A 23,344-nucleotide genomic window follows, 5' to 3' on the forward strand; every position below is an offset into this window, starting at 1 on the left:
GTGACAAACTGGAGTAGTCACTTGTCAAGACTTGCTACAGTGAATTGATGGGATAGCGTCTATACTGATTTGCACAGAATATTACAGAAAGATACCAAGCAACGCAGCTGATGTGCACCTCATTTTGGTGCATCGGAGTGAGAATTATCATGAATATGGATTGATGAAGAATCATAAGCCTGGGAGATGTTTTGAAACCCCTCAAGATCACTTATGCCGTTAAACACTGGCCTCAAATTATATCCATACATACCAAAATGGAAATGAGATTTCAGGCCCACAATATGTAAAAAGCAAAATTGGACTCTATAGTAATAATTACAAGTTAGTGGTGCTGTATTTGTATCAGCCAGCCGGTTTAGACTGCACTTGATGTTCCTCTTACACTACAAAATTTAGTTTCTGGGGAGCTACTAACGTTCCGGCCTCCAGGTAATCAACCTGCAAATAAATATAAAGTCAATGAGGTTTCTATTTTATGCCCATTCAAATATTGCATGTCCCACTTGCACAAACATGCCAATGTCCAATTGCAAAAAATTATTAACGACATGTGTAAGGAATTCTATGCTTTCTTATTCTAATAATGTTGTCAGACACATGTATTAGAACATATCAACAACCGCATACAATGCACTTTTTATTGGGCATTTATTTAATTTCTCTCTCCAGTTGTTGTATAAGAGCCACTACATTATGGCATATAAACTATAAGATCTGAATGGTAAGCTTACCAGATTGATGATTCCCTGAGTTTCCAACTTCTTTGCTGCTGCCAGATTTATTGTTACTGGGCTGTTCTACTGCCTGATTCTGCATTTAAAAGCTAAGTTTTAAAAATGACAGATCATTAGAGAAAACATGAGCACGTCGAAAGGAAAAATAGGGTTGGTGGACTGTTTCAAACTGCATCCATCCTCCTACAGACTCATTTTAAGTAAAACTCGATTTGGCAAGTTAAAGAAGCAGGCAAGAGTATCTGTTTCTTTTGAAGCAGAAATTCAATCTATCAACAAAATCTTCTATGAAGTGTAATTGACCAATGACTAAGGTGAAAGTAAATCCTCAACACACGATGCAAAGAGTGAACTTGTAGCCAGCGGTCTGTACATGGACATAGTCATCACGATAAGCAACAAGAAGACTTGTTCATGGTGGTCTCTACATTGATATAGTCACTGTGATATGAGTTAAGGATCAGCTAGAAGAGGAAGCACTTGCCTGCTGTAATGCGACTTGCGCCTGGTGGAGACCAAAAAACTGCTGATATGGATCATTAAAATTCGGAAGTCTAGGCTGGTTCGGATTATGTGCGACAAGTGGATTTAGCATTGGATCTGGCTGACTTGAAGCTTGCATTCTTGATGGATCTGGTACTGGAACTGGTGGCAAATGAAATGGCGGCATAGCAAATCTAGGACCTATTTGTGCTGCTGCAGCTGCATTCTGCATCGCTGCACCTGGTAATAGAGGTGAATATGGCACCATTGGCCTGTTCATGCCCATCTCCATACCCATCCCCATACCCATGCCCATTCCCATAGGCGGCATGTACTGCTGCATTCCAGGATACATCATTGGGACCATGCCGCACCCCATGGACATCATCTGCAGACAAGCAGATATGATCAAACTACATTCTGCTGTGTGAATACATATCCTATTTAAGATTAGAACAAACAGGCTATATCAACAACTAAGCTCAGCATGCATATTACACAACCGGAAATAAGTTGAGAAATTCTAATAAAAGATACTCATCAAAACTTCAATGACGCTGAACATATGTAAACCACATACCAACTCCGAGCTGAAGACACAGGTCAATAAAGTGAATAATGGCCTTTATTTTTAGAGACAAGCACGGAATGCCACTTTTGGAAGAGGAGGTCGAAGGCAGTGAGAATATGATGAGTAAACCTTTAGTATTCACGCTGTAACACTGAAGATGTGCATTGATCTATTTTATCTATATATTCAAATACGCTAAGGTAATATTGGTTTCTTGTTCCAGAGATGAAGTTATATTTTCCATTCATGTCCCACTAAAATTTGATAATAACAATTGAGCACCTCCATGGAATTTGAATCAAGAGTGTGCTACAAATAAATTACCCGCTTAACTCCATACAGTAGAATTTGATTAGCAGTACTTATAATTTCTACAAATGAAAAGACTAAATTTACATCTTCTTTGATCAATAATGGAACTGGGAAAGAATATACACTAATGGAGCCCAAAAGAGTTCTGCCAAGCGGTTTTTAGGGAAGAAACGCTGAATGCCTAGAGTGGCCCAGTTCCGGCCCTTAGTAAGGCAGCATTAAACTTTGGTCAATCTGATAGATAAAAGATGAAGAAGACCATGATAATAACAACACGGTTGTAGAATTAACTTAATAAGTCTAGACACTGAAAACTTTAGCAAATAAAGCATTGAGGATTTGTTGTTCATTTGTAAAACGGCTTCCATTTTCATCGATTACAACTTTATAGTTCCTCCTTCAACAGAGGGCAAATGTAATATTTTAGCGGTAAATTGTTGGAAACTGAATAGTTTGCCGATATGTAGTGAACATAATTATACTGTGTACATTACAAGGTTTGAATCAATAGCACAAATGAGAGTATAGCACCAGAGTTATGATTATACAAGTCCAATCGAACCCCAAGCAGCGGTCACAACTTCATTTGAACATGTTATACCACAAAGAAAATAATAATTTCATACTGTGCAGGTATTTGTACATATATATAAAATATATGAAAAACATAATGTAATTTGATGCATAGGAAGCCACGTGATATTGCTTTCACTTTTACGAGAATCTGGCTGTGAAGTGACGACAAGATGATTTGTGTTCCATAGGACAATAAAAGTAGAAAATACTTGACTAACATGCAAGTTCAAAAATTTAGACAATATCCAAATGCATGAATTACAAAAACTGGTAAGTCAGATTCTATATTTCTTAGATCCCATAGATTGCCCTATTTGACTTTGTCAGACTGTACTTTACTTGAGAATGTGTAGAGCTGTGAAATAAGGATATTCTGATCGACCCAATTGGCGCTCTGAATAATCTAGTTACAATTACTACTTCCTATTAATGCTTTAAATGAGAAAAAGTGTGTTATGCGTGCCAAAAGAAAAGCTATAGTTCGAATAGACAATGTTGTTGACATTCTCATAACTTACTAAAAGAAAAAACAGGATTTGATCATACGTAAACTTTAAAATAAAGCAATGACCTGCAGTGACTTCAGACAGCGTTAAAATGTTATTTTCACATCAAAGAAGCTTTAAATATTTCTAGTAATATCTTGACTTTCTATTATCATATTTAAATTGCAAGCATTAAGAAAATGAGCTTCTTTAGAGGTAAAATTATCCAATTTTATGGTGTTTAAGCGGAAAATATTTTATAGGACTGCAATAGATTATTCCCACTTCAGAAAGGACTATCAAATTCCTTCACTATAAAGAAATTGAACAAAAAGTGTTGGAAGGTGTCAAGAGGCAATACAAGAAAAAGATGTTAACTATATACCTGTACTTGCAATTGCAGGGATTTCAAATACTCAATTGCCTCATCTAGCATTGAAGCTTTGTCTGTCTGAAATTCAACAAAAGATTAACTTAAATACAACAGTAAACTATATGTTGTATACATTGTAGAAATTCAAAGAAGAGGCCAAAACCTTGTTACAGCGTGGTATGAGTTCCTGCAGAGCCCTCATCTTCTCATTTATTCTGTCTCTACGTCTCTGTGGTGATTGCAGCATTACCATATTGATTAAACAGTCATAAGAGAAAAAAAGCAGTTAAATTATCAAAACCTTAAAAATCAACAATTCACAATGCATACCCTTTCTGAAAGATTATGGACCTCTGCAGCACGAGATCGCTTTGTAGATGTTGAACCACGTGCTTGCTTTTTTGTATCAGGAGACTCAAATTCAGCATCCTAGGGCAAACGAGACATAAGTTAATGAAGCATTAACAGTAAAATATGGGTCATCAGAATGATCTGGAGCAGAATCTCAAATGATAAAAGATAAGAATCGTGATAACATCGGGACTGCTTCAGAGGTTATGCAATTATATATGATGTGGAAAACTCAACAGAAAGGAAGAATTTGCTCTCAACTTTCAGTGTTTCTTTTCTTTATCCCGGAAGACAAGACATCACAGTCGAGTTTAACAGTTTACCAGATAAAAGTTCACATGATCTACCAAAAAGTAAGATCGCATATACCATTCTGGTGAGAAGGGAAGGTAAAAGTGGGACAGCAATTGCCGGTGTCCCTTAAGCACCACCACTTTGAAAACTTCTGTCTACCACCTTCTGGTAGTTATTACATATGTACATCAAAAAACCATGACATTTTCTAAATACTCATGAGTTTTCCATGCTCACACTCATCGATAACCTTAGAGAATATTTAGTCTTAAATGCACTGCAATTCCTCTGTTTAATACACTTTGTTTTTCTTTTCTTTTTTTATGGCAAAAAGAAATCAACTTCATTTTCACCCTACTCCTTGTATTATTCTCTAAAGTCCAATCAAGTGCTATGTCACGGAAGCTGCTAATTATCACACTGAAGCAAAAGGGAGGAAAGTGAGAGATTCAATGTGACTAATACATCGAGAAAAAATCTACTTGAAACAGATTAGTGATCATGTCAGAGGAACAAATAGATATTGAAGTAACTTACAGGTTGACCTGGTGCAACTTGGAAGGTGTGCCTGTATACAAACTAGGGTCAGGCAAAGTAGCAAGGAACTATGAGGTGGGTCTCATCTGATGAAACATTATGGTACTGAGGTATATATCTTGTTCAAAGAGTTATTCAATCATATTCAGGTCCTTTAGGGAATGCAATACAATGTACTAAGAGAGTTCAGAATATGAGATGCTTCTTTATTAATTTGGATAGCGAGAACTCGTATCCAGTATGCAATAGCAAACACGGAATTTGAAGGCAAATAGTTAAGCAATTCACGTCTTCCCTTGCTTACACATCATAATTTTTTGGGTAAATAAATTATTTTTAGTCTTTAAACATTGAAAAAAATAAAAAAGGAGCATCATCTTAATACTGCTGAAAATTCTTCTAATAAGTCACTTCAGGTAACCAGCCAGCATATCATTTCTTTCCGTTTTGGGAAAGACCATCCAGAATCCATTCCATGCTTGTCAAACTAACTCTTCAATTTTATTCTTTAGAATTACTAGTAAGTATTTGCAACGCCGGAGGAAAAACAAGAAGTAAAAATCAGATCTTAAAAGGTCCATTTATTTTATTTTCTTAAATGAAATTAGCCGCTTTAAACGAGAATGATACATTTCTATATTTGAAACATTTTAACATTATTTAATTTAACTTTCTTATTATTAATAAAATAATTTTATATCCATGAAAATAACATGACAGGTTCAAAATTATGAGTTCTAAGATACTTTCTGATTTACTTCTTTATCCACGACATAAGATGAAACAATCGAAATAAAAGATTATTTTTTTTATTTCAACCAAACACGAATATTCATCCTCATATAACACTATGATTTTAATTTGCAGCTGTTGAGTTGCCAAACTGTCAGAGAACTCAGCACAATTATAGGATTTATGCTGATTTCAGGAAAACATTCCCAAGGAGATCACATACAACCGCCCTTAAGCCCTGTTGCATGGTTAAAACAGGACAATGGGACAAAGTGAAACAGTCAAATAGTCCATATAAGAAAAAAACCTTGCTGAAGGATCTAGAGTGTTCTTATTACTCCCTCTATTCAAATTATTTCTAGTGATTCTCTTTTACGCAAATTATAATTAGGAGGAATTTTTAATTATTTTATTCTTATTTATAACTTAAAAAGCATACAACAAATTCTTGTGGTCCATCTCTTTTCTGATCCTGTACATAGCTGAAGCTTAATCCACTGGCCTGTCTGTTTTTATTTATATCTTAGAATACAATCTCTCTTTATTGAATATTTCTTTTATTTATGTATCATTTCATCAATTGACCTGTTTGTGGTATTCAGGAATAATTACTAGTAAAAATAAAAATAAAATAAAAAGTTATTTATATGAACTTTTAAAATAACAAATAATTGAAATAATTATTTTAAAAATCGATGGAATAAGTATCGATCGCTAGTTGATGCTCTTTTTTTTTTTTTTTCACCTCATAACTAAAATAGTATAAAAGCATTTCTTTTTTGTGGTTAGTCATCTCACACTTGTCCTGAAACCAAACCGAATCACAGCCACAAATGCCGGCTCGTAGCCACGTCACAGCACAAATTAGTGACGTGCCAGGAAAAATATCCCTCGTAACACTAAAATGCACCGTAATTAGATATTCTTGCGAGTCACGAAAAAACGACAGCGCATGACAGACAAGCGCGAGTAATTGGGAATTACAAAAGAAGAAAACAACAATTAACTTGCTCACCTCATTATTAGAAAAAATGAAAAATATTCTTTATTCCCCGCCTTACTTTTTTTTTTAATCTGTTTTAAAAAAAAAAAATATCTTTAATAAATTGACAATTTAAATTTACCACATTTAAGTTTACTTAACTATAATATTCATACATTTCATATATTAATTCAGTACCACAAGATTTAAACTCTTTATTTTACTTAAATTTTATAATCAGTCAAACTAAAACACTTAAATTAAAATAGAGGAAGTAATATTTAACCCCTCTCTCCGTCTCATATTACTCGTTCACTTTCTTTTTTTAAAAGTCAAACTATATAAATTTTGACCAATATTTTGACCATATTGATATGAGCATAATTGCAACTTGTAATATTTTTCGTGTAGTTTTTTAAAAATTTAAGTTACTCCCTCCATCCTATAAATAAGTGTCACTTTAGTAAAAAACACATAAATTAAAAAATTAATCATGCAATATGAAGTTTATTAAATTAACGGTTTCTAATAAAAATAAATTACGTTTTCCTGTGGATTAGAATATGACATTGAGAAGATAAGTTATTTAACTCTAATATGGGACGGTAACGTTTCAGGAATTGGGAATTACTAAAAGAAGAAAACAACAATTAACTGCTCAGGAATTGGGAATTACTAAAAAAGGAAAAATTAACTGCTCACCTCATTCTGACCTCCTTCCCCGTCATCCGTTTCTCTTCCTTTACGTTTCCGATCATCCCCTGCCGCCGCCATATCTGCCTCCTTATGCGGCGGCGCTGGTGGCGGTGGTGGTTCAGCACTTCCACTTACACTATTTCCCGAGCCACCTGGTGATGACGTCACCGAAACCTCACATGTCGGCACGGGTTCGCTAATTGCAGTTGATGTAGTCGCAGTTACATTTCCGGCGGGAGCTGGTACTACATTATCGGCTATATGTGAAACTCTAGATTCCTGCCCTACTGTAATCGGAGTTTCATTTGAATCCACAACCGTTGCATCTCTTTTGCTAGAATTTGCAGGTTCTAACCTTGTTCTAGGCAATCTCGAGAAGTGTCCAAAGTTCTGGAACCTTCTAGAAGGAGGTATAGGCGGCCGAGGAGCAGCCGTTGCGATCGGTGCTGCTGGCGGTGGAGGAGGAGGAGGATGGATCTGCTGCTGCGGCGGTGCAGCAGCGGTTACAGTGGAACTCGGGGTAGAATAAAGGAGATCAGCGTAGAGATCACGTTCAAAGGAAGAATCATCATAGTGTAGCCATGAAGCCATCTCATCTTCCTGCATAAATAAATGTTGTACTGGAGTAGTAGTAGTTTCCTCTACATGTCGGATCTCTCTTCCATCGGAAGGAATAACCGCATCACCACCAGCACCACCTCCAACACGGTTGCCTATGTGAGTACTTTTCTTCAGAGATCTTTGATTTTGACTCTGCATAACTACTTGACCGTTTTGCCATAGTAGTTCCATGATTTCCTCTTCCGCCCTGCGAAAAAACAAAAAAATTAAACTCGTTCATCTATTTCGTTAAGAAACAGAGGAAATAGACAAATCAGAAAATTAAAGCCTTTGTTCAAATAAAAAAGGAATATGAATAAGTGCGGGATGCTTACATTGCAGATTTCTTAGGTCTGGTAAGACCAGAAGAAGTAGGAATAGAGTAGTCATCATCCATATCAAAATCAGGAACAGAGTGATTCATTGTGCTTAAATTACCAAGAAAGATAAATAAATTCAAATCGACGCCACAGTCGTCAGGTACGGCCACAGCAGCAACAACAATTCCCAAACTCACCGTAACACTTGAGCTTAATAACACTGTCCATAAATTAAATCTACCAAATCAAAAGCTCACACAAAAAACTGAAACTCCAAATGATTGAAAAAAAGACAGCTTTTTTTGGTAACTCTTTTTAAGGTACTTTTATCTGTAGCAACTTAGGTGATTTGATGTTGGTTGGGGTTGAAAATGGAGTAAGGTGGGCGATTTTTTGGGTATGAGTACTTTCCTCTTTCTGTTCTTTCCTTTCTTTCTTTCTTGGTTTTTGCCTTTATTGTTAAATGTCCTTTTGCAAGAGAGAGATAAGGTCCTTCTCTTCCTCTTTCCTATGCTTTTAATCTTCGAATAAAAATGAAGGAAAAAGACGAAATTGTTTTTTGACACTATTGCATAGGACACAGTTCTCTCACTATCATATAAACACATTTCCCCACCTGTTTCAATCAAGCAGCTTATCATCAACTACTACTACTACTTTCTTCTCGTCTCTTACAAATTGGGATCTTTTACATTTTTGGCCAAAATGGACTTTCAAATTTGTGAAGAAATAATTTTTTTTGGATTTTTTCTTCGCATAATTAACGACGGTACAAAATGTTTAATTAAGCAGAAGTGGTTGAACTTATGATACCGAGTCTAAATAATGAGCACTTGATATAGTAATTATTTTGAGAAAATGTGAAAAGGATGTGGGAACTTTGCATTATATTAGTAACTTTGTTGTGTTACTTCTAATTAAGGAGTGATGATAAGGTGTTAATACAAATCTCATGTGTCGATAAGGTGTTAATACAAGTCTCATGTGTTGATTGGTTAAAAAATCAATCAAAAAAGAAAGATTTTGATGTGTTTTGACTTTTGAAAAACAAATACTCCCTCTGTCTATTTTTATCCATATTTGGCTTAGCACAACTCTTAAGAAGTGATTAATAAAATGATATTTTATTGTATCACCGTTTGAATGTAATAAATTTAATATTTTGAAAAATACATTAGGAAATAACTATAGTTAATAATAAGGATAAATTAGGCACTAACCCATAAATTATCTCTTAATTTTCTAAAATGGACAAGTAAAATAGACATCTAATTCTAGCATAGCGTACAAGTAAAAGTGGACGGAAAGAGTATCTGCCACTGCGTGTTTTGGGCCTGAGAACCGACTTAAATTTTCTTGTTGGTTTTTTAGAGTCAGCTATTCTAAAATTTAATAATTCTTCTAAATTGATTATATGTAATCATATTTAGAACTGCTTAAATTTTTGTGTTGGTTTTTTAGAGTCAGCTCGTCTAAAATTTAATAATTCTTCTAATTTGATTATGTAAGCATAGTTGGAACTGCTTAATGACAGAGCAAATGATTTATTTGGATGCAAAATTGTTTGATTTGTTTGGTGGGGCCTTGCCGTGATTAGCATATGTACGGTGTATCCGCAACATTATTATCCACAACATTATTGGTTATAATAAGATAAAGATAGACCTGATAAAGACACACTAATATATGACTTCATATTTGGATAATTTGGGATTTCCAACTAACACGAGGAGTAGTATTATTTATAATGTACACATACTTTAATTAATTAGAACAGAAGTCCATCCATCACCAAAAGGAATGTGATTATCTAAGTTGTACAGTAGTAGCAGTTTTATGTAATGCTCCATAAAATAATCTGCTAAGTACATGTTTAAGATACTCTTGCCGTTGCTTATATTACTTAAAAAGTAACTTTAATTAGTCCACAAAAGTTTAAAAGTAGTGATTGCTCTGTATAATATGATTATCCATTGTGGATCCTCCGAATATTATAAGGTGATTCGGGCGTGAGCGCTGAGCATTCCGTAATTAATTGTTTAATTAAGGCTCTAAGCCGAAAATGACAACTAACGGTACCTGTCTCCAATTTAATATACTCCCTCCGTTTCAAATTATTTATCATTTTTTTATTTTACATGCTCTTAAGAAATATTAATTAGGAATGGTATTTAACTGATTTTATTCTTATTTATGTCTAAGTTATAATCTCTCTTCATTAAATGTTTATTTATGTGTGATCTCGATTAATAACAAAATTGTACTAGGGATAAAATGTGGAAAATATAATTCATTGTGTCTTGAACTCCTAAAAAGATAAATAATTTGAGATAATTATTTTTAATAATCATGACAAATAATTTGGAATAACTATTTTTAATAATCATGAAAAATAATTTGAGAGTAGTGCTTCATGGTCAAAATGAACGTAAAGATGGCATAGAGTTAAATCATTAGTCTATGACAGTACTATTTATAGAGTCCGTCTTAAAATAATCTCACTCGTTTGATGATATCAACATTGCATATTTCGCCTGGATCAACTACTAATCACTAATATATGATGCTAAGTTGGGTCCTTTCATTATCTTAAAATGTGAAGTACCACTTTTTTTTTTTTTTAAGGGAAAAGGGTCAAAATATCCCTCTACTTTGTTTTAATGATTAAAAATATCACTCGTTATAATTTTGGGTCATTTATGCCCTTTTCGTTATGAAAGTTAATAAATAAATATGCTCTTAATTTGACGGAAATGTAAAACTTAAGAAGACGGTGCCGCTTGTCATCTTCACCGGCAATGTAAATCAACAACACTGGCTCCTTCTCCGTGGTAGTTCATTGTTTACGTGGTTCACCGGAGATGGCTGCTTTACGAGGCGGGTCGGGACAGATAAAATAGGGGAGGGAGTTATTTTTTATGAAATCAGTTATTTGAATCAATTTGGGGATTTTCGTCATATGAAGGACATATATATCTGTTAACTTTCATAACGGCAGGGGCATAAATGACCCAAAATTATAACGAGGGATATTTTTAACCATTAAAATAAAATAGAGGGGTATTTTTGACCCTTTTCCTTTTCTTTTCTTTTTAAATAGACGTGGATACGAATTGAATTTGTTCGGGTCAATCTTTAAAGTCGTGTGACCATCAAAATGAGGAATGTGGTCCTAACTCCTAAGAATGTAAGATACCCCTTGGTTTCGGTATATCATTGAAGCTAGGTCCAAGTATATCGAATAATATATGCAGCTCTAAAAACTAAAATATACTCTGTCTTTTCAAGCTGACATTTTTCAAAAGATTTATCTTCTTGTGGCATAACGCAAGAAATGATTAATCCCTCAGTTTCAATTTGTTTGTTTGGATTTTACTTGTCACAGAATTTAAAAAGTAAAGAAAATTTTTGAATCTCGCGGTTAAATTAAAAATATATAGAATGTATCAAAATGTCATTTAATCTTGTGGTCTTAAACATGTCATGCGAAAAGTTAGAATTAAAGAGTTGTCAAAAAAAAAAAGATATTTTTCTTTGAAACGAACTAAAAAGAAAAATAAGACAAACAAATTGAAGCAGAGGAAGTATATCTTAAGAGGGTGATAGTAGACAGTTTTAGATTTGAACGTGTCCTGGATGGGCTTCGTGTAGATTTGAGGCCCCTTTGTGTTTTTATAATTAGGATGTTTAAATTTGAATACATATTTGAATATTAAAATATATAATATGATTAAGACATTTGAATATGTAGGTGACAACTTGGGTTGGTGGCGTTGGTTGATGATCGCGGTTGTGGTAGTTGCTAGTGGTGTTGTTGTTGGTTGATTATCGTGGGTGTTGTAGTAACTAGTGGTGATGGTGATTGCAATAGTGATTGACAGTCGTGGTTGATGGACGTTGGTGATGATTGGCATGGATAATTGGTGATAGTTAATGATCGTGGTACGTTGTTGATATATAGTGATAGGAATGTACCGGTGATTGTCCGTAGTGATTGGGGGCTATTTTGGTAATGGTGGTGGGTAGTGATGATTGTAAATTGTAGCTAATAATGGTAACGCTCGATTGTGGTGATTGACGGTGGCGTTAGTGGCTGTGGGTGGTGGATGGTAGTTGATAATGGTGGGTGACAGTTAGAGATAAAAGTGAATGAAGTCGTCGTAAAAGTTATATTTGCATAAATCTCTGAATAAATAACATCTTATGATATTGACTTTGTTTAGATTACTCATTAAGTGGTTATATTTTCACCCCCCAACTTTGCTTTAAAAATCAAGTTCCCCCCTCAACTTTGAACAATAGACAATTTTCCCCCTTTATCCTAATTGACTTTTATAAATGCCCAATTTACCCTTACGTTATTAACTTTTATCTTCATTTTTTGCTTCTTTAAAATCATGATTTTTTTTAATCTATGTATCAAATTTCCTATAAAATAAATAAATGTTATCTTTTGGGCAAAGAAAAAAGTGAGAAATACTAATTGAGTATATAAGTTAATAATGTTCTACAATGAAATAAATTAGCAGAATAAAAAAATTAATTTTAATAATAATAATAATAATAACAATCAAACTCTAATATCTATTTATACAAGTGAAAATAACAAATAATAATAACTTTATAAATATATTCCAGTGCAAATAATACAAAAAAAAAAAAAAAAAAAGACAAATCTTTAAAAATATTTTGCATATATTGTAAATGAATTTTAAATTATAATTTTAGAAAATATTCCTTTAATGACTAACAAAACTTATTTATTTATATAGACAATAAAGAATAATATATATATATATATATATATATATATATATATATATATATATATATCATAAGTGGAGGATTGTAACAAGGGCGAAATAGACATTACATAGGATAAAGTGGGGAGAATGTCTATTGTTCAAAGTTGAAGGGGGTGTTTGATTTTTAAAGCAAAATTAGGGGGTGAAAATGATTTTCATCCTATAAAATAAACGCACTTAATAGTTGAGAGCTAAATGATTAAATTTTATATCTAACAAAGGAATGCATTTAATTACTGAAATTTGAACAACTAAAATTCAAACATTTGTTAAGTGCCAATAAATGAGGACTAATGTCATGTCCCTAGTCTTGAATTAAGCGCATTGTGCGCAAATTGACAACTCACACACAATTGTGTACAACTTGCGTACGATTTTGCTGTGTTAAGTAAATCTAAGATACCAAGAACCGCTAAGGGAACACTAGATACAACATAAGAGATTCCCAAAGGAAGCTTTTTAATACTATAGAGAGCTTGATTGCTTCAATGACAAGTTATAAACGAATGACCCCCTATATATACAAGTCCTTCGACATTTAGGCCTTCTGTAGAATTCTTTTTCGGTATCTAGATTCCTCCATAGCCTTTCTTAGCTATAGTCTTCTACCACTCCATAAGGATCTAGACTCTTGAAAAGTAATGGATTAGATGCACTAATGCTTGTGATCGATGCAGCATTACATATGTTGCATCATGATGAACTCATGTTGATTAATAGAGAGGAACAGTGACTAAGTCGTAGAAATGGTGAAGGAGTTATTATTATTTTCTCATACAAAACATGTGATCAACTAGATCCTTTTATACAATCATACTAGTTCCACTCAAGTGTGTACTGTTGTGTACGGTGTCATTACCATATGCCGAGCCTCTACTTCCTCTTTAACTAACCAACTAACTTTCCCTCCATCTAACTAACTTTCAATTGAGCATAACTACCACTTCTATTCTTGTGTTCTTGCCTTTCAATACTCCCCCTCAAGATGGAGGGTGAGAAGACATCTAACACACCTAGCTTGGATAGGAGAAGGTGGTGTTGAGTAGTTCCAATCCCTTTTGTAAGCAAGTCAGCAAGATGAACTTTGGTGTTGACATAGGAAGGCTGAATGAGACCATTCTCGACCTTTTCCCTGACAAAATGGCAGTCTATGTCTATATGCTTGGTCCTCTCATGAAATATGGGATTAGCGAGCAATTTGAATTCTTTGCTTTGCTATCACAAATGCGGGTCGCTGTGTGTCACCATCGCCCTCATTCAATTCCCTCAACACTCACTATGATCCAAATAACTTTCGAAAGCGCCCTGCCTATGCTTCTATATTCGACCAACTTCTACGTTTGTTCTTGTTTCTTGGATTTCCAAGAGATTAATGAGTCTCCTAGCTTCGATCACGTATCCACAGGATCGATCTTGTGTTGGGGACAAGATGCCCAATCCGAGTCGCGTAAGTCGTAAGTTGTGTGGTTGAATTGCTTGACAATAGTATTCCCGATCCGGCGACCTTGATGTATCTTACCGGCCCTCAAGGCGTTTCCCAATGTGACAATTTTGGTTGTTTCATGAATTCGTTCAACACCCGCACGCAAAGCCGATGTCGGCCTTGTAATGGTCGGATACGTAATCTCCCAATAAGTCTTTGATATGCGGTAGTGTCCGGGTACAAAGGGTCATCGGGATCTTGCCTTCATGTTCATCACAGTAAACCGTTGTCACCACATTAACTTCTAGTGGGGTGTTGACTGGTTTAGAACCACTTAGTCCAGTATCTGAAATTAGTTCAAGTGCATATTTCCTCTGATTTAGTAGGATTCCTTGGTTGGACCTGAGCACTTCAATTCCAAGAAAATACTTGAGGTCTCCAAGATCCTTCATTTTAAAGTTTTGGTTCAATGATGCCTTTGCCTTCATTAGTAATCTGCTGATGTTCCCAGTTAAGAGTAAATCATCCACATACACTAGGATGATTGCAATCTCTGTCCCTTCCTTCTTAGTAAATAAGGAATGGTCATAAGCACTTTGAGAATAGCCAGCATGAAGTAGTGCCTCTGTGAGTTTAAGGTTCCATTGCCTTGATGCTTGTTTCAAACCATAGAGGGACTTGGTCAGCTTGCATACATACTCCCCCTGCCTCTGGAAACCCTGAGGCAACTCCATATAGACCTCTTCTTCCAGATCACCTTGGAGAAAGGAATTATTGACATCCATCTGATACAAGGGCCAAGAATGAGAAGCAGCCACAACAATAACAGTCCTCACAGTGACCATCTTGGCCACTGGGAAAAAGGTATCATGGTAGTCAAGCCCGGCCTGTTGATTGTATCCTTTGGCAACCAATCTTGCCTTATATCTCTCAACATCACCATTGGCCTTGTATTTAATCCTATCTACCCATTTGGAGCCTATTGCCTTCTTATCAGGTGGTAGAGGTACTACCTCCCAGATGTGATTCTGTTCTAAGGCATCTACTTCAGCCTTCATGGCATCAATCCAATGCTGATGTTGAGAAGCTTCCTTGAAACTGGTTGGTTCTATGGATGAAGAAACAGCACTCAAGTAAGCTTGGCAAGCATGGGACAAACCTACATATGAGAGACTATGTGCCATAGCGTATGAGCACTTTTGGGTTGTGAGAGTGATATAGTCACTATGCCAGACTGGAGGTTTGATGACTCTGGATGTCTTTCTAGGATTTGACAAAGGCTCTTGAAGGATTGGTTGAGGTGGTTCAATGGCAGCAGGTGGTGGTTCTGGAATAGGAGGGATGTGATTGTTCTCAATCTCTGCTGGTATAAGATTAGACATGTCAATCTCTTGATCTAAGTCAGCTGAGGGAGAAGGAGGAGGAGATGAGTCTGCAACATTAGGTGAGTCAGCAGCAACAGAATGCTCAGGAGTAGAAGGGTCAAGGTGGACATGTCTTTGGTGAGGGATTGAGGACAGGAGTCACAGGTATGATAGGAAGAAACATATCATCAGTTTCCATAGGATCAGTGTTGAAAGGAAACTCAGATTCTCTAAATGTAACATCTCTGCTTATAAAAAAGGACTTGGTGTGAAGGTCAAATAACCTATAACCCTTTTGTGTTTCTGAATATCCCATTAAAACAGCTTGCTTGGCTCTTGGGGCAAATTTGTCTGATCTAGGCAACTCTGAGGCAAATACCAAGCACCCAAAAACTCTTAAATGATCTATCTTTGCTACCTTGTTATAGAGTAGTTCATATGGTGATTTTCCTTTCAATACAGCAGTTGGTAGTTTGTTTATGAGATAAACAGCAGTCCTGATACACTCTCCCCAAAATCTAATAGGTATGGATGCTTGAAACCTCAAGGCCCTAGCTACCTCTAGAATATGTCTATGTTTCCTTTCTACCACCCCATTCTGTTGGGGTGTGTATGCACAACTTCTCTGATGAATGATACCAAGAGAAGTGAACAATTCCTTGCATTGAGAGTTAAGGAATTCTGTTCCATTATCAGTTCTCAAGGTTTGGACTTTGGCATCAAATTGTGTGTGAATCATAACAAGGAAATTTTTCAGCACAACCAACACTTCTGTTTTATATTGAATCAAACAGACCCAAGTGTACCTGCTATAGTCATCCACAATTGTGACAAAATATTATTTCTTATCATAAGTCTGTGTCCTATATGGACCCCAAACATCTAAATGAAGCAATTGGAAAGCATGATCTCGACGTAGTTATGCTCTTCGGGAAACTCATCTAGTCTCAGCGTTTAGCTAAAGGACATATTTGTGATAATGTGGAGTGCCAAAATTTACATGATTCTTTAGAGAGTGAATATCTTTGCGTCCTATCTCGATGGATGACCAAGTCTTTGATGCCACGACATCAATAGAACCTACATCCTTTATGACCGCACCAACGATTTGCTTCGAACCGCATCCTTCAATGTATAGGCCATTGGTCGCTCTACCAATCCCCATCACCTTGCCATTGTAAAGACCCGCAAAGACAAAGAAATCGGAAAAAACTAATCTTTACGTAGTTTCCCTGGTTAGCTTGTATACTGACAGCAAGTTAAATTTGAAATCAGGTACATGAAGTACATTTGTCACTTGATGAGTTCCCATTAGCAAACAGTTTCCTGTATTTGCTATATGTGTTCTTTTTCCAGTTGGAAATTATACTGTGTTGTTAATTTGATTCTTTAAACTTTTCAAGTCATGCAATAACTCCTTGCAAGAGGTTATATGATGTGTAGCTCCTGAGTCTACTATCCACTCATAATCATCCGCTTTAGATAATAATGACATGCTACCTGCTAGGTTTGCCATGCACTCATTTCCTCCCTTTGAGTTGTGCAGCAGTTGCTTCACCTGAGCATGTTCCTCATCTGTAAGGTAGTTTCCTTGTCCATGACCACGCAAGTGCATTATTAGCATATGACACGAAGCGTTCTCCTCCCCGAGCGATGGTTTTGATTATTGAAGTATGGTTTGAAACTGCTTCCTCCTCCTTGATTGCATGTTTGATCCTGTCTGGCTTGTCTTCCTTTTACTCTTGAAGTCAACTGGATATCCAATAAGCCTATAGCGCTTCTTTTGTCAAGTGTCCCTTACAACCACCCTCCTCACAAGGTGGACCTGTTTGGTTAGGCTGTGCTCCTTTCCTTCCTTTAAAGTTTTGTCCTCCTTTGTATTGTTTTCCTCTACTTGTCAACAAGGTCAGTCCCTCATTGTTCAAATCAATTACTCCCAATTTCCTTTGACTTTCCTCTTGGACTACTATAGAGTATGCTTGATTCACAGTTGGTGCATATGTTTTAAGTAAGATGTCACTTCTCACATGAGCAAAAGTCTCATTCAACCCCATTAAGAACATCAATAATCTCTGTTGTTGTAGGTGCTCCACGTAGGCTTTAGATTCCTCACACTCACATAGTGGTAAGGGCACTCAGACATCTAACTCATCCCATAGATCACACATCTTTGAGAAATAATCTGTCACTGAATCTGTTCCTTGTCTAAGAGTGGCCACTTCTGTCCACAATTGATATATCCTAGTAAGGTTAGACTTATCAAACCTCTCCTTGAAATTTTCCCAAACACGTTTGGCATTTGATGCATAGACAATGGTTGTTACCAATCGTGGATCAACAATGCTGCTTATCCATGACAATACTATAGCATTGCATCTCTCCCATTGGTCTGCTAATTCACCTTTGTAAGCACTTTTTACACATGTTCCATCTACAAAGCCAAGTTTATTTTTCACCAACAAGGCTAGCTTCATTGACCTACTCCAGAGTGCATAATTCTCTGGTCCTGTGAATTTAAATCCTATCAATGCCATACCTGGTGTATCCGAGGCTTGCATATATAGAGGATGATTGTGTTCGAGTTCTGCAACTATTTTTGGTGTTGTTTTTGTAATCACTTCTGGTGTATCTTCAACTGTTTGCGGTGCCATTGCACAATTGAATTTACAGTTTACCTTGATCTACTTATTTTGAAAACTTAGGTTTCTTCAATTGCACCTGTTAATGGTGATTTTCAGCTTCTTCGACTAGCGTGATAATGGCGGAATCTTCAATGCTAATCGTCCCAATCTCGCTGCTCTGATACCATGAAAAGTAATGGATTAGATGCACTAATGCTTGTGATCGATGCAGCATTACATATGTTGCATCATGATGAACTCATGTTGATTAATAGAGAGGAACAGTGACTAAGTCGTAGAAATGGTGGAGGAGTTATTATTATTTTCTCATACAAAACATGTGATCAACTAGATCCTTATATACAATCATACTAGTTCCACTCAAGTGTGTACAGCTGGCCACAGCTCATACCCGAGCCTCTACTTCCTCTTTAACTAACCAACTAACTTTCCCTCCATCTAACTAACTTTCAATTGAGCATAACTACCACTTCTATTCTTGTGTTCTTGCCTTTCAATAACTCTCCCCAAGGAAAACCCTTCATATCTCTAGAATATTTCATCAAATGCTAGTCTACTATACATGTAAGCCCCCTGCATGACAAAGATATGTGCCAAATGACACCTAAGTAGCATGATGAAGTGGGTCGCCATCACATTCACACCCACTCGATGTTGTGACGACCCTGACAAGATGTTGTTCCATGAATGCGCGCCTTGATTTTGTCCTTAAATTTCCACAAGTTTTCATATCATTCCCATCAGTTTCCTTCGATGCTTTCTCCTTACAATGGATGAGGAACATGGAAATGGGATTTTATATATCTTTATTTTCGCATGAATTGGTAGTAAATGATAGCGTCAATCTCTCGATCATGTGAGGCGGTGATATAATAGCTGCACGACTTGACTAACCCCTATTCGGATCATCTTTGTCTTCGTGGTAAGACTCAAGCATGTTCCTATGGAAGACATGATAGATCTTAATATGTCAAGCTGGAATGAGATTTTCCGATCTTGGAAAGGATCCTAAATTGTCCTCGTACTTGTAGATCAAATTTTGGTGCATGTCCCTTAGTGCCTTAAACTGTTTTGGGTTAAGCTTCACAATGATTTTGTCCCCAACTCTCTACTCTGTGCGTGGCATGCCTCTTACGGTACACAAACTTCTTCATTGTCTAGATGTTTTGTTCAATTAGTACTGGGAGTGTCATGCTTCTCTTCCCAATCTTTGGCCATATGATAAGCCCATAAACTTTTCCCTGGAAGCGACCGGTAGTGAATGTGGAATTTATGATTGTTGCCATCAGAGGCGGATCTAGGGTTTAAATTTTATGGGTTCAATCTTAAGATTTTTAGCATTGAACCCATTATATTTTTAAAGTTAAGGGTTCATATCTACTATTTATTACAATTTTAGTAATTTTTTTCACATAAATTTAAATTCCGCGTCGAAAGTTTGGGGTTCAGTTGAACCCCCACCTTGTAGGCTAGATACGCCTCTGGTTGCCATGCGGCTAGCTCAAACGTTGTCCGCCGTGGATGCACGCCGCTGCAAGTTATTATAAGATTGCGCTCCTCTCCATTTCCCTTCTCTCCATTTTTTCCAAGTTCTATCTTGGATTAGAGACACATGGCATGAATTAGAATTAATGGCTAAGATTTAATTGACTGAAACAAGGCCCTAACCATGATTTACATAATTAATAACTTATTCATAAATATATTAGAATATTTTTTCTTTCTTCCTATTTTACTTTTCCTATCCAGTAAAATATCTTTTCTAATTTACCCGATTATTTTTTGCCACATATTTTTTTTTCCTACGCAGAAGTAGACCCCACTATTCAATTGGTGATATTTTCCCTTTTTTTCAATTATGATGCTTACTAATTGACATAATATAGACCCCATTATTCAATCAGTAATGGTATATTTCTGAAAGAGTTGTATATATTCTGAAAAATATCTCCATTAAAGAGTTGTCATAATTGGAAAAAAATGGAATATTAAAAGAGGAAGAGAGAGAAAATATTTTAATATATTTATGGATAAGTTATTAATTATATAAATCATGGTTAAAATTTTGTTTTAGTCAATTAAATCTTAGCCATTAATTCTAACTCATGCCATGTGTCTCTAATATAAGATAGAACATGTGAAAAATGGAGAGAAGGGAAATGGAGAGGAGCCCAATCTGTTATTATATGAGTGTTGGATTATGTCTAATAGTTTGATTCTTTTGCTAATTAGTTAATTTAAAAATTCAATTATTTGTTCTCAACATTAAAGGGAATAATTTTTTATTTTTTTTATTGATTTCAAATTATTTGTATCTGAATCAGATACTCCCTCCATTTCAATTTATGTGAACCTATTTTCTTATTAGTACGTGCCAAAAAGAATTACATCTTTCTATATTAGGAAACAATTTATTTTTATGCAACGATTTATAGCCACATAAAATATACTCCCTCGCCCTCCATTTCAATTTATGTGAATTCATTCGACTGGGTACTGGGTTTAAGAAAGAAGAGAGGATTTTTAAACTTGTGTTGTTAAATGAGTCACATATATTTTGTGAGGCTATAAATTATTTTATAAAGGTAAATTGTTTTCAAATATAGAAAGGGTCATTTTTTTTTGGGCATAGACTAGTCAGAAAATAGGTTCACAATGTGAAATGGAAGGAGTATGTAACTCATATAACAAAAGTTTAAATGCCTTCTCTTCTTTCTTAAACTTCATGTCCAAACAAATGAGTTCACATAAATTGAAACGGAGGAGTATATTACTGTGATTATAATACTATCCAATGAGAATTCTATTTTAAATGGTATTAAAAAAATCGATCAACTTTTTGAACTCCAACACAACTCTCCGCGAACCTACCTATTTTACGCTACGAACATTTTGTTTCTCTTACTGGCAATTCTAATCGTTATTTACTTCATCATCTTCTTTACTGACGTGAGCCACAACTTTATGGATAGTGTTCAAGTTGTGATAAAGTAGATAGTGTGGTGGTTTCCTTATTGCCTAGTGTGTTGTTAACCTTTTAAAAGATGCTGGGCATTTTCACAGTTGTATAAAGAAAGGATTTTTTTTTTTTTTTGTCTACAAGATATGACCTTTGAAGTTTATTGATTGCTTCTTACTGGTAGTTGATATGGCACGATGTTTTATTCTTATATTCTTCAAATTCAGAGCAATGAACGCAAACAATACTGCGACTACTAATCTAGTAAAATTGCTTTCGCCCGATTGTATGGTAACCCGATCTTCTACGACTAGCAAAACTTGAGAGTAAATTTCTAAAATGGTCACTCAACGTAATGGATTTAACTACTCCTGCTAAAATTACTTCGTTTTATTTTGTACTAAATAAAATAGTTTAACTATTCCTTTGTTTTCCAAATGGTCACACACGCCAGGGAACATACATAAATCACCGGAAAATCTAACTTTAAATATTAGGGATAATTTCAGAGACCTCCCTTGAGGTTTCGCTCTATCTCACTAACCTCTCTTGTGGTTTACATTATTACGTCTATCTTCCTTATTTTGATTTTCTTGTAACCATTCTTTAAACCTATTTAAACTAAATATAAATGAAATATGATTTGACAGCTTTGCCCTTGTTAATATTAATTTCTTCCCATTAATGAACATTGTCAAAATGACTAATTACTTAACAAATATTTCAGAAATAGAAATAAAAAAACGCATATTCTATTGAAAGTCCTCTTCTCTGCGAACTTCCATGTTATTATTCTTGTTCCTCTTTCATTCTTCTCCGCAAGATTCATTAGACCTCTCGGGCAAAAGAAAGTTAATTAGTTATTCTTCTGCAAATTTCTTATCAATTTGCTGATGCAGATTAAGTGTTTATTTTGGGGGGTTTTATGCTATATCACATACTTATATTATTCCTTTTGTCTACTACTGATGATGATGCTTTTCACCCTAAGGGGTCATTTGGTTGGAAACAAGTTATCCAACGATCCAGGGATTATTTATGAAAAAAATTACACTGTATATTAATTGAGGCAACAATGCTACCAAAATCGACCCATTTTTTTAATTCTTACAAAAAATGACCCAAACTTTTCTCTCTCTCTCTCCTTTCTTATATGTTTGTATATGTTGGTATAAGTGTATGTATATGTGGGTATATGTTTGTATATTTTGGGCTATTTTTTGTAATGTAAGTTTTGGGGTTTTTTTGCAATGTAAGTGACCAACTTGTATATTTTTGAAATTTTTCCTATTTATTCCACCCTGCCACAGAGATAAAATAACACTACAATCCCGGGATAACTAATCCCGGGATTAGTTATAGCACGATTTTATCCCAACCAAACAGGGATAAATTCATCTCAAATATAATCCGGGATTATTTATCCTTATCCCTTATACCAAACAACCCCTAAGTAGTTAGTTAGGTGTTATTTTTTTATACTTCTCCGATCTAAAATAGATTAGACTAAATTTTGTTACTGCAACACAAAGTATATTTTAAATAGGTTTAAAGAATGGTTGCATGAAAATCAAAATAAGGGAGGTAGACTTAAAATCGTAAACCACAAGGGTGTTCAGTGTAATATAGCGAAACCTGAAGGAGGTCTCTGAAATTATCCCTTAAATACTTTCTTTTATATATTATTGTAGGACAAAAGACATAATTAGCTACATAAAACACCTACTTCAAAGATTGGGCAAAGGTGTTAAACTATTTCAACTGTTTTTCCTGAAGATCTGAATTCTGAACATTAAGACGACGTTCGTCATGATTCTTGAGGCATTGGTTTTCCCTGAGAAGTGAGGTTTGACTAGTACTTAAAGAAGTAAAATCATGACGGTTGTTGATTCTGCTGCCTTTTAGCCTTCGAAAGATCATAAAAATGTCTTCTTATGAACTATGTAAATTAAAACACTTTGCCAGGAAGCAGAACAACGATCCAGGACGGGCAATGCAGTGTCTTGGGTACTTCTTGAGTACCTCATTAGCAATAATAGGCTCTGTATGAATCTCATCATGCCTACCAGGATTTACTAACTTATAGCAAACCTTCTATTATC

General features: G+C 35.3%; 1 protein-coding gene across 1 annotated transcript; it reads right to left on the reverse strand.

The window, feature by feature from the left end:
- Positions 1-211: 211 nt before the first annotated feature.
- On the reverse strand, positions 212-8,578 carry LOC132050105 (transcription factor PIF1-like). The gene is made up of 8 exons (XM_059441168.1): positions 8,065-8,578; positions 7,136-7,937; positions 3,868-3,966; positions 3,701-3,766; positions 3,550-3,615; positions 1,222-1,608; positions 735-813; positions 212-441 (listed from the first exon to the last, which is right to left on the reverse strand). The coding sequence occupies exons 1-8, from the start codon at positions 8,151-8,153 to the stop codon at positions 437-439; spliced, it is 1,593 nt and encodes a 530-aa protein (XP_059297151.1). The 5' UTR covers positions 8,154-8,578; the 3' UTR covers positions 212-436.
- Positions 8,579-23,344: the final 14,766 nt, after the last annotated feature.

Source organism: Lycium ferocissimum, chromosome 1 (assembly GCF_029784015.1).
Source record: "Lycium ferocissimum isolate CSIRO_LF1 chromosome 1, AGI_CSIRO_Lferr_CH_V1, whole genome shotgun sequence".
NCBI lineage: Eukaryota > Viridiplantae > Streptophyta > Magnoliopsida > Solanales > Solanaceae > Lycium > Lycium ferocissimum.